Source organism: Polyodon spathula, chromosome 14, assembly GCF_017654505.1.
Source record: "Polyodon spathula isolate WHYD16114869_AA chromosome 14, ASM1765450v1, whole genome shotgun sequence".
NCBI classification, from domain to species: Eukaryota; Metazoa; Chordata; class Actinopteri; order Acipenseriformes; family Polyodontidae; genus Polyodon; species Polyodon spathula.
The window spans coordinates 36,354,475-36,367,625 of NC_054547.1; the positions used below are offsets into that span (position 1 = coordinate 36,354,475).

The following is a 13,151-nucleotide window of genomic DNA, read 5'->3' on the forward strand; positions in this document are numbered from 1 at the left end:
TCCACATTATAAATGAATAAAACTGTGTCACACTGTGCTGACATAATGTCCCAGTGTAACTGTTTATGGATTTTTGTCATTCGAAGTCTGAACTGGATTAAGTAATGATTTATCCCTTTTTCACAGCACACACGAGCAGCTGTATGATTTGGCTCCTTAGCAAGTCAAGAGAGCCCCCCCTTTAGCAAAATGTTAAGCACAGATGGGCCATAGGCTGTCAGTGAACTATTATTCTACATGCATCTGCTTTGCTTCAATGTACTGTTTTATGCACTCAGGCAGTCACTTAGTCCCCTGCTCCCTGAAAAGCTGAACTGCTCCGTTCTCAAATAAATTGTTCATTTGTCTCTTCTTCCTTTTGTTTTGTTTTGGTAACACATGTCAGCAGCTCAATTACCCAGTTCATTAACGGCTCCCTAAGGAAGCAATAGTCTTTCCATGATAAGGGCCATCATTTGGAGCACATATGGTCAATAATGGGCCGTCTCTGGGTAGTTGTAAAGGAGAGCTGGAGCTTACTTTATCTCTTACTGCGAGAGCTATTCTGTCATAATAGTGATTGTTTCTTAGTTGCTGTTAAACAAAGTTTCATTCAGTTAATGTAACCCTTTCTGAAATAGGCTTTTGTGTTTAAGGAGCCTTACTGTTTTAAATGTAGTTACAGTACATTTTAAAAGACTTGATTAAATGTTATTGCATTGCCATTTCATTGAATTTGCTAACATAGTGTCAGGTGCATGGAAGGATGGTTGGCTGAAATAATGCAAATACAACTGCCCTAAATGCTTTCATTTTGTTTGATCTCATTATTGATGTTCGTTTTGTAAATCCTGGTGAATGTGCACGGCACAGAAGCGTTGCCTTTTTCACTTTTTAATATTAATGTTGCTCAAACTAAAGTAAATTATATTTTGGAGAACAAATCCTGAGATTCAGATACTTTACATTTATATTCTCGGAAGCTGTGCAAAGGAACCTTGACTTTACTTATCTGGTTTTTAAATGCTTTCCCTTTTGCTGTAGTTCTTCCAACAGGGAGTATAATACAAACAAAAAACAATAAACAAACAAAAAAAGACACACATACATAAATAAACGACAAAGGGAAGGTGAAAAACATTTTATTTTGTGAATAATATGTGCTATTTTGAATACTTAGAACAGAGGATCTCTCCTCTCCTAAGCTTCTTACAGTAAGCCATGGTAAGAGTATAGGATATGGTTCTGCATAGACAAGCATGCAAATGCACTGGGAATAGTGGGAAGGCAGGACAATTAGCAGCTTTTTAATTTTAAACAGACATTTTATTTTGCAAGTATAAATGTGTATATTTAACATATTTAGAGGATGATACTAAACTGATATCTATGCAATCAAGAAAGTGTTACTTAAAGGTATGAACTGCTAAGAAAATATATATATATATATATATATATATATATATATATATATATATATATATATATATATATATATATATATAATGGTTTCTGTAAAGTAACCTACAATTTAATACTTATCTATGGCTCTTGACTCTAAGAATCTGTTTCCTGCTCCAAGTCAGATTCGTATTAAAACATTACTCCTCATTCTCCACAGAGCGCGCACAGGGAGTTATAGTGTCAAGGATTATTTTGCACCATTTTGGTTAGCACTGAGCTGTCATGAGCGTATTTTCCTATTAGTGGCCCCTTGCAGAGAGACAAAGATACCCAGGGGGGCAGAGGCCTATGAAAAGGAGGAGTTACATTGATCTAGAGAGAGCAGAGGGATCAGTATGCACTCTCTCTCTTTCCCACCTCAGGTATGAGACAGTGAGTGACTGGCTTTGTCTCTCAAAGCATACTGTACTTACTAAAGCAAGGTAGTGTAGAAAAATTGTGTGACTTGTAAATCGCTTTTGTTGTCTTAGTAACACAGAACGGTGTAGTATATTTATGTGTCTACTTTGTCTATCTAGCTCTCTCTCTATCATCTAGGAATACATCTTTACATGTGTTTTCAACATTTAACATTATTTTTTGTTTAGTTTTCTAGTACTTTGAAGAAAAAAAATCAATAATTAAATTTAGTAGCGGCGACAAAACTTTTGTTTTCACTAACAATATACAAGCCAACCAAAAAAGAAAATAAATACTACAGGATTATACATAAAGCCTTTATAACACAGTGGACTTTTTTGTTTTGTTTTGTTTTTGTTTTGTTTCATTTTCTTCCTTTCATTCTTTCTTTCATTCTTTTTTTTAACAATGCTTTTTGGCATTCCCTGCTTTTATTCTTTTTAACAAATAACCCTACTATGTAAATAGTGGACGGGGGACCTTCAGGTGCTCCCAGGCTCCACACCCAAGGAAGGCTGTATTAACCCCCGCTGTGTATCCCTTCCCAGCCCCCGCTCCTCCGCACCAGCCTTCTTTGTGTCTCTTGCACCCTGCCAGGCAGGTGTCAGAGCCCTGAATGCGGGCAGAGGCCCCGTTGATGGATACCACAGATGGAGCGTGGAAATTGGCAGAATAGGCTTCATCCACAGGCTGCCTCTTAGAGCTCAACAAAGGCAGCCAAATAAGTCAAAAAAAAAAAAAAAAAATCCCAAGGATCACAAAAGTAAAGTGTCATTTGTCATTAACTCCATAGCCATGATGGAGTATCATAGCTACTAAACCCTGCCTGGCTTGCAAACGGACAAACATGATATGGTAGTTTTAGATGTATTTATTTTAAATGATGCTTTTAATAAATTGTAAAAAAAGCCTACAATATGAAAAAAAAAGTTTTTTTAGTATAATATTTTTTGTCCCAAAAGGTCAAAAAAAAAAGAAAACTATTGCAGATGCAAACTTGCAGAATGATTAGTTTCTATATCAGAGCTGTTCATGGGGTGCATTCGAGGCCAGAGATTCTGCGTGGCTATTTGTAAAAGAAGGTAGCATACACACTAGTAAGGTTCAAAGGAATTGCTCTTTTGGTTGTGGTGTCTATGTATTTAAACCCAAGTGGATTTCACCTCAGAGCAGCCCCTGGTCAGGATATATGCATGCAAAGAATATTGTGTATGCTAGCTTTATCGCTCACTGTTCAAAATCTGAATGTAATAAAGAATTCTCCCAGCAACTGTGCCAATTATAGAATTCCCTGTGTCCAAATCCCTATGAAATCAGCCCCTGAAATGCTCATAAAGCACAGTGTTAACTAAGAGAAGTATTTCCTCAGGCCACTGGCAAGGTCAACGGGGGTCGAGCACAAAGAATCATTCTTAATTCTGTAATTCCGTGTTTAATTAAACTTTATTCTCAGGCTAGCAGTGGTTGTTATTTCTGGTTGCCCTCCCTTTTCTGTTAGTTCCCTGTGCAGGGACTTCATCCTGTGTTGTAGCATTATCGCTTTCCTGTACTTGAGCCTTGCGCTAATTGATTTCAGTCTTTTTCTCCCTTCTGATGGGCAATCCAGTCGAGTCTCACCAGGAAAAAATTAGGAGTTGAATGAATTTTGAGTTTCCAATCTGGATTCTCGTTGGATCAAACAATACCTAGTTGCATTTAAATATGGATTTGTGGTTTTAAAGACTCTTGAAACTGAGTTATTGTAGAGAAAGTGTTGCACTGTAAGTCGAAACATTTAGAAGCAGGAAAAAAAGACAGTTTCATCTAAATGGGAAAGTAAAAAACAGAGATGAAATTCACCACTGTGATAATATTTCCCATTAATACAAACAATGCACTTTATAATCAAAAAAAGCTATTGCCACCTACCTCAGACTTGCAGGTCTTCTTATAAATGTTTTTTAACCACGCACGTTTAAAATAAGAATAATAATTAAGTTTCTCGTTGTTTTATATTTTAATCTCTCCTTGTGTTCTGATAAGTCTGAGGGAGAGTCCTCGGGCTCTTTGGTAATTATTACTGTGCATGCTGCAGAACAGTTGGACCTGAATGAGGTGTATTATAGCGGATGTACATTTGGATTTATGGCAGTGAATGTTCAGGCTTCAGCTAGCAGACAATGGATGCCAGTCATGGAGGTTGCAGCACCCTAATCATTATTTAATAGACTGAGGGAGTCTTCTTGCTTTAGCACCAGTGCTGAGAGCACAGCTTAGGGAAACCAATTCATGAGCTCTTCTGCTGAATTACCTCCAAAAGAAGCTTGTTTTTTCTCCCACGTAAATCTGGGCAAACAGATTAGTATGCACCTGTGAGGGGGGGCTTTTTTTAAAAGTTCACTCAGCTTGAGTGAAATTGCATTTGTAGGATGGATACAATTGTAAAGAACTGACTCCGCAGACCAGGAATGAAATGAGGCCAGTTGCAATTCGACTTTGTTTGCGGGCACACACACACACACACACACACACACATTACTATGTCTCAGAAAAGGGTCGAACAATGTAAACTATGACATGGAAGAAAAAACAAGCATGTTACTGCTAGTGTTTGCTTTGCCTTTTCCTCCCATTAAAAAACTAACTGTGTGACTTAGCGTTACCATTACCGTTTTGAACGGCCAGGATCAAAGCCTGGTTTTAGACTGGTTTGCTTTTAGTGCCGAATAACATAACTGGCAAAAATCATGTTTCTTCAACGTTACAGCAGTCTGTGTCGTATTAAGATAGGACTGTCAATAGAAATAAAAACAAACTGCTCGATTAATTTTAACCATCCTTTGCTTTCCTTTCCTGTAACAGCGAGCCATTCCGAGGAGGGGTCAGATATCGAATCAGAGCCTGACTTGCCCCTGAAGAGAAAACAGCGTCGCAGCCGCACCACCTTCACCGCAGAACAACTGGAGGAACTTGAGAGAGCATTTGAGAGGACACACTACCCCGACATCTACACACGAGAAGAGCTGGCACAGAGGGCCAAACTCACAGAGGCTCGCGTTCAGGTACAGCTCCTCTCGAAAGCTGTATCATTCATAGAGTATCTACACTGTAGAAGCAGTATACGATACTTAAACCATTGCAAAGTGAGAGAACGCATACTTTTCAAAGGATTACATTGATGACTCTCTGTAGACCGGCACTTTTAGGGGTTCCGTAGGAAAGCCATAGGGATAAAATACAAATAAATACCGGACACATTCCGAGTGTGCATGTTTGTACCGCAGATTTTGCTCGAAGAGTTTCAATTTGAAATCATAGCGTACAGCTTGTTTCCTCGGTCCATGACCCACACAGTTAGTAAAAGCAGAAGCCCCATTAACAACACAGCTGCTGCGATGTGTCTTTAACCCTGTGACTTCCTCACATTCCTCGCAGCTTCATCTGCTCCCCCGAGTCCTATCATCTCATACAGGCTTGGCTCTGATCTACTGCCTTGCAAATTCCCCAGAACAACTAACATATGGATATTTTACTGAACCCAGCATGACGCGCTGGATACCAGTCAATCAGTCACTAATGCAGCAGGACAAAAGAGTGACATTTTGAACAGTTTCCTTAAAGATTAAGGGTTGAGTTTACTTAAAGCATTTGCTGGCTTGCAAAATGTGCACCTTGTTGCACTTTCTGAAAAGCGGGGTGTTTGTAACTAGTGAAACGTAACTCATGTGTACTCCACTTCCAACAATCTTGAAGAAAGGAGGGAATCCTAGTTTTTTTTTTTTTGTTGTTGTTGTTATATATATATATATATATCTATATATATATATATATATATTATATATATATATATATATTATATAATATATATAAAATACATTTTCATACATATTTTGTTTTCCTGCATTAAAAAATAAATCCTAAAAACTGCATTAATTGAACCTAAAATCTGAATTTAAAAATAAAACATTAATGACTCTTATTTTTAGCTACTGATGAAAATAACATTTTAATTTTTTATGCATTACATTAATGTTGTGCACAAAGAATGACATCAGCATATTCCTGACAGATACAATCCAGCCAGTTCATATCCAATTACTCTAAAGCAAAATACATTCTTGAATCTACCAGGGTCCTGCACATCCTATATTGCACAATAAGCAGCTGGCAGTAGGTTATAGAAGCAGACCAGTTAAAACCTTGTATTTAAAATCTGAAAACAGTTTTTTTCATTGGTTCTGGTATTTAATTTTTTTTTCTTTATTTTTTTTTTTTGCCAGGTCTGGTTTAGTAACAGAAGAGCAAGATGGAGGAAACAAGCAGGAGCCAATCAGCTGATGGCTTTTAACCACCTGATCCCAGGAGGGTTCCCACCATCAGCAATGCCCGCACTTCAACAATACCAACTGTCAGACAGCCCGTACCCACCAACGTCTATATCACAAAGTAGGTTACACTACGCCCTGAATTATGTTTATGGCACTGCCATACTTTAGCTACACTTTATATTTGCTATGGTGCTGCCATAGGTTTGAATAAATCCAGAATTTTGAAAATAATTAATCACTCTATGTGAAAGTCTGAATGTCTGTGATTCCTAACATATTAAAAAAACAAAATCTGACTGCATTTAAGCTATTCAAAGAAAACTCCTGAAAAGCATGATCATCAAACACTTATGAATGAGCCCATAGTATTTAGTTTTTCAATAGTACAGTTGCGACTTGTAAGTGCTCAGGCTAAAACGAACCCATGACCTGGTTTAATACCACACTTGAATTGAAATTTTTTTATTCAAAACATAAAGCATTGTGACTGTCGTTATTTTTTGCCTGTAAGTGCCGATTGCTAAGATAAAAGCTTGTGTTCCAGCAGTGTCTGAGCAGAGCAGTACAGTGCACCGGCCCCAGCCTCTGCCTCCCACCTCGGCCCACCAGAGCAGCCTGAACTCAGCCCCTGAAAGCGGCTCTGCCTACTGCCGGCATGGCTTCTCGGGCTACACAGACAGCTTTGTGACTTCGTCAGGACCCTCCAATCCCATGAACCCGGCCATCAGCAACGGCCTTTCACCTCAGGTCAGTCCCTCCTCTGGAAACAGAGCCGCCAATGTTCCAAATGGCTTCAAGAGTGTTTTACCTGGGGCAGATTCAGAAATGCATTGGCTAACTACAACCACTGCATGTGCTTTCAAAGGGCTGTTGTGACATGGCCTCATTTCATGTATTTGTGTGAGTTTACTTGCTTCTAGTTAAAGATTAATGATCGTACAGTTTAGAATTAAAATATAAAGATAAAGTGAATTATTTTACTAGAAAAGAAACAATTAACAACAGGCTAGACATTTTTGTCAGTTTGGAAAATGCCATTAAAATAAAACTTACTCAACTGCATGTCTTGTTAATATAATATCAAAGAAGGGTTAATATTTCAGAAAGACTTAGCATCTGTTTGAAATTGACATTGTTAGCTTCGATTAGCATTGTATTTCCATCTTTAAGTTAGCATGAACTTGGCACAGGTGTTTTTCGAGAGATTTCCAGCTTGTTTTGAGACATGTCAAGGGGCAGTAAAATCTATAATTAAAATCACGAGTCAATTAAGGGTTAAGGGCAGTAGTTCTAACAGCTTCATTCCCTTGAAAAGCATTTTGCAGGTCCAGGATACAGAGGGAAGCACAAAATGACACAAATGAAAACTGAAAAGACAATTATAGTCAATTACACAGTTATCATTGGATATCACCACAGCCTAAACAGTAAGGGGCATTTTAATAAGCAGAAAATGAGATTTTAATGTCACAAAGGGTGGCCTAAACGACTGCTCACGTTGGTGGGCTTTCTTCGTTTTATATAGCTTGCGGTTTTCAACCTGGAGGTGCGGCTGCTGGTTCCTGCAGCTCAGTGATAACTCTGTAGAGGACATTTAACAATGGCAGTGGAAAAAAATATCTTGCCAAAGGCGAAAAGCATTATTCCAGTCTGAGTGGATGGGCTAGTTGTAACAGAAGAGGAGATACTGGACTTTAAAACCTAGAAAATGGTCTTTATTGAGCTAAATGTAAATTCTTTATGCGTATGCAAATAAATACTGATTAAGTCTAACTACAGCTCCTTCATAGAAATACAAAAAATGACATAAAAGGCTTAATTTGAAGAAAATTTTTTAAAAAAACCCAAACAAATTAAAATTGTTAGTTTTAAAATTAGCTGATTTCTTGTGATTAAGTCCTTAAAGTAGTGTGACGTGATGTAGTTTACTTATGGTCATCTGTCAACTCTGTTTCCACCATTAGCAACTTGCAAACTCAAAGAGATCCAGACATGCCACTGACGTGGCTATAGGTGAAGCTATCTGGCTAAAGTCAGATCTAAGCAGAAGTTTGTTTTTTTGGGGCTAGACCTGCGACCAACATTTTATCTGAGAAAAACCTTGTTAAAAGCAGTGTGAAATAAAAGAAGGGTTTTATTTTAGATTTGTAATTACGAAATGTGGAAGCCCTTAATTGATTGTGATTGAATATGTTATGCTTAAAAATGAACGATAATGTAGTGTGTAATTTATGCAAATTGCATATTTTGTTCAGTTAAAAATTGCTCCCAGTGTGTAATTTTCCCAGCCCAGTGTATATATTTAAATGGATTTGGATTTGCATTACAGAGGATACGGTGTACATCTAAAAAGCCTTTTCTTCTTCTTCTTCTTCTTCTTCTTCTTCTTCTTCTTCTTCTTCTTCTTCTTCTTCTTCTTCTTCTTCTTCTACTTCTTCACGCAATACAAAAAGAATGATAAAACTGCATTGTCCCACACAGTTCTGTTTCTCTGTTGTATGTGCAAGTCCTGTTGCAGGTAACCTGTACAAAGCTCAAAGTTGATCCGAATTCCCTGCTCAGTCTGAAGAATAGGAACTCTGGCCTGCATGTGTTTTTCATTTGTATGGAGCACAGCCCTGCCTTCTTCGAGGATATTTGTCAAGGTTGCACTGACAGAGCTTCTGTAAATTATCCACAGCCCAGTTTGTTACTGTGAGGCGGGACAGCTTTAGGTGAATCACCCTCTCAGCTCATAAAACAGCTGTCTAAAATCTCAAATCTCCTCGATGGACTACAAACAGCCTGAATACCCTTTAATGCATAGTAAAGTAGCGCAACATTTTTAGCACATCTTAAGACATTCATAAGAAAAATACGGTTTAAACTTTAATAAATGGGTGTTTAAAATATTTAACTGTCGTCCACACCCCACAGTTTTAATGTGTTACAAATGAAAGCATCTTTTTTTTTTTCTTCATGGCACATTGGCAAAGTAGTTTGTTTTAATTTCTAAAAAGACTTCGGCAAACTTCATCCTTCTCTTAAATTATAATTATTTTATTTTGTATTTTATGCTTGCAGTATGAAAAAAAAAAGAAATTAATAATATTAGTAAAACGGGACTGCAACAAGAAATACATCCCCTCTCTTTAAAATTAACATTTGCTGCTGTGTCCTTAGGTTGGGAAGTTGTCTAACCGAAACCATGTGTATGGACAAACCTAGAATAATATGTCACTTATATGTAACATGAGAAAGCAGTGATTCTGATGTACCTGCTTTTGATTAAGTATTAGGAGAAAATGTATATTTTTAGAGATTTCTCTAATTAAAATAATGGCAGTTTTAAGCTCAGTATAATTTCTGGAAAAACGATAGGGATTAAGGACAGTGTTGAAGATTATTGTATGGAAAGGTCTATATAGATGTATATACCTTTGTGCAGTTTTCAGTCAGAGGGTTATTTTAAGTGCATTCACTGGCCTTCAGGCGATATTCCTGTTCCAAGTCCCAAACAAAAATTTACCAAATTGAATTATCTTGGTACTAATCAACTGGCAGGCTGATTCATAAAATACTTTTCTATTAATATATTGGAGATTAGTAAAATGTAATGTTCTGTTGCAGACAAACTAAATCAAACATAATGAACTGATGCATGTTTACGGGTGCATTCTTAAAAGCTTTTTATATTAGTCAGCTAAAATATATAACCTTGCTGGTTCACCGTCATCCTGTGGGTCCCACTCAAGTGCCATTAAAATGTTTTCCTAGAGTGTGTCAATCATAGCGTTTTGCTCTTCTCCCTTCAGGTAATGGGGCTTCTCAACCCAGGGGGTGTACCTCACCAGCCACAGAGTGACTACGCCATTTCACCACTGACCGGAGGCCTTGAACCCAGCACTGCAGTGTCAGCCAGCTGCAGTCAAAGACTAGACCATATGAAAACTCTAGACAGCCTTCCCAACACCCAGTCCTACTGCCCCCCAACTTACAGCACCTCAGGCTACAGCATGGACCCAGTCGCAAGTTACCAGTATGGACAGTACAGCCAGAGTAGGTTTACATACCCTAACCCTAACCATAACCCTAACACTAATCCTAAAGTATATAGCAACTCCTTAGCTTCAAATTCAATTTGAGCAGCAAGTTTGGATATGCTATTTATGCCCTTTTCTCATTAACAGCATTTATACTTACATTAAACTTTGTCCTCAAACATGAGTTCTCTTGATTTGTCAGCATCAATCTGGCCTTTTAGCCTCTGATACTAAGTGGTTTGAGTTTTGTAAGAGTTGGCACACACGAAACAGCTTGTAGGTAATGGATATATTCCCAGCAACGAAAGAAAGAAAAATTAAAGAGCAGAGCATATGAAAGACCGGGATACACAATCATTGTCTAACGTGCTGTGCACAACATCTTGAGGATATTAATTGCTGAGACTCGATATCCACTTGCCATTTATATAGAACTGAAGGTTTGTCAAGAATGAAATCGCCCCTGGCATGTGGCTATTGAAAACACGTGTCTGCAGCAAAGGTCAGCACAAGACCCGCTATTGATTGTAATCCCAGACCCACATGGCATTGTCAAACTGGTCCTAAGTGTAAACATTAGCTATAACTCTTTGATTTGCCACTATTAGATATGACAATATTGTACGTGTAGTATGAAGGACATGGCCCCATGCTGGGACCTTGTTTTTAACATGTCTTTTCTTTCTCTTTTTGAACAGGTGCCTTTCATTATTTGAAGCCCGATATCGCATGAACTGAAATGTCCTACGAAAAACTCAAAAGTTAACCCTCAAAGGCGATCTCAACCGGAAGCCCCCGGAAGACTCTCCAGACTGGTAAACGCAGTCAGAGTTTGACACTTAAGACCAAAATAACTGCCTCTTAACCTCCCTTGAAGCTGATTTCTATTCCTCATCAAGCTTTGAAGATGAAGCCTGTGCCACCCACAATACTAAGAAGGACCATTAGGAACTGACTTTATCAAAGACACACTCTCTTCTCTCGAGGCAACAAAGATGCTACATCTCAAGGAACTGTCCTGAAAACATTTTGAACTTTTGTCATTTTGGACACCTTTCAAAACCTAAAATATAATAAAAGCTCTACCTACACAGAGGTGCTGACCTCTAATACAGCAACATTAAAAAAGTGAGCTTTTTGAGGATCTTTCAATGACTGGTGTCACTGTGTGATCAAATATCGAAAGATGACCAGTTATAATCCAGGCTGGAAAGTGAAAGACACTTTTTCATGCCGTGAAGGCAATGGATAGATTCCAGTCCATTCACAGGGGTACATGAAAACATGTGAAAGAAGACGCACCAGTCATGTATATAATGTATCACAAACCGCCTATGTGCAATATTATGTACCTCAGACGTTACACAAAAACAAGGCTTTTTAAAATGTGTTATATGAAATCAAAATGTATTGTAAAAATTTACATTTTTACTTTTTGTATCAGACCTTAAGGGTGAACAGTTGTGGGCATCACACCTGCTGGAGGACATACTCACTTTCATTATTCATGTAAAATTAATGATTTCATGGTGCGTAAATATGAGGTACATGAATGGAAATCATGTATTTTTTAATCCTGTAAAAAAAAAAAAAGAAAAATAGAAAGCACATTATTTTTTTCAGTTGAAACAGCGTACCAGACATGCAAGTTGTTTTTATTGGGCATCCTTGTAAGTGCTTCTATGTAAAACAGGACTGCAGCTACAAAGCTGCATTGTTATTTATTCCTATGTATTCTTAGCTGGTGACTAGTGCAGGACTTGCTCATCCCTGTTTAGCAATCCTAGTTATTGTCTCTAGAAGTAGCACTCAACTGTAGACTGTGCATTCGACTCAATGGTAAAGGGAGTATGCTTTTTAAAAAAAATTTGCCAACTCAGTCTCTTTTGCTGTTTGAATGATTGTGATGTAAAATGTCTTGTGTACAAATGCAGTAATATTTTACTATTTATAATAAAATACTTCGAATTTAAAAGACTGTTTTGTTGAATATGGCTGTTTTGGATGGGTCTCACTCATAGTATGGGGAGGTATCTGCATTACAGGTTGCACAGATTATACTGAGCTTCCTAGAGCTGGATTCACAGCTCCAGAGCACACAAACAGTGATTTGGACCGTGTAGTAAGATTATTTTTGAGTATATTAAAAACATGACAAACCAGGGTAAACTACAGTATGGTAAATGCATAGTATATGTAACCATGAAAAAAGCAGGTTAAGTTCAAAAATACTTTTATAAAGGTATAATGTTTTATTATTTAAAACTTTAAGCACCATAAGACAGTGATTTGTGTGTGTGTGTCTATATATATATATTTCAAACCAAAAAGCTTGCAGCCCTAATTAAAAGACACACACCTCTGATTTTCTGCCTTTACATTTCCCTTTGTTATCAGCAGCCCGCAATGCTTTCTGGATTTATACTTTTTTGTTTCTACCTGTTCATCTGGATCAGTGTCTTCTCATTCACTGTTGGTGGACTGAAACGAAAGGTCTTTTTGCCTGAGCAGGGTCCGGGGTTAATGAAAAATGGGAAATAAATGGGAAATGTATATTTTTTTCCTGGACAAAATTAATTAACAATTTGTACAAAAGATAAAGGACAAGCTAGACACTGGCTATTGTAATTCATTGTTCACATATAATATCATTATATATATATATATATATATATATATATATATATATATATATATATATATATATATATATATATATTCCAAAGAAAAGTGCACTCCAGTGCCGACCTCAATGCGAACCTGACAAAGACATGTTGATGTATTGCGTTGTTTGCTGTTTCATTTTTGTTTGCTTGTTTTTAATAAAATATACTTATAAGAACCTTTTTACATATAAAATCACAGTGGTCCAGTCCGAATTTTTTAGAGTGCAAACTGTCTTGAAAACTGGAAGAAGCAATTGTGAGCACACATAGACTTCTCCCTCTGTAGATATATCTGCACAATAACAAATGACTGA

The 13,151-nt window shown here is 37.4% G+C and overlaps 1 protein-coding gene across 2 annotated transcripts in view; it reads left to right on the forward strand.

Annotated features, from left to right (window-relative positions):
- Nucleotides 1-12,083, forward strand: part of LOC121326488 (paired box protein Pax-3-A-like) — a 24,820-nt gene extending 12,737 nt beyond the window's left edge. The window contains exons 5-9 of one of the 2 annotated variants that reach the window (XM_041269769.1): nt 4,684-4,883; nt 6,102-6,267; nt 6,694-6,896; nt 9,944-10,187; nt 10,870-12,083. In XM_041269769.1, the coding sequence (XP_041125703.1) occupies nt 4,684-4,883; nt 6,102-6,267; nt 6,694-6,896; nt 9,944-10,187; nt 10,870-10,904 (848 nt within the window). In that variant the 3' untranslated portion in view covers nt 10,905-12,083. The remainder of the gene's footprint in view (nt 1-4,683; nt 4,884-6,101; nt 6,268-6,693; nt 6,897-9,943; nt 10,188-10,869) is intronic. The other variant, XM_041269770.1, reaches the window with a different exon arrangement.
- Nucleotides 12,084-13,151: the final 1,068 nt, after the last annotated feature.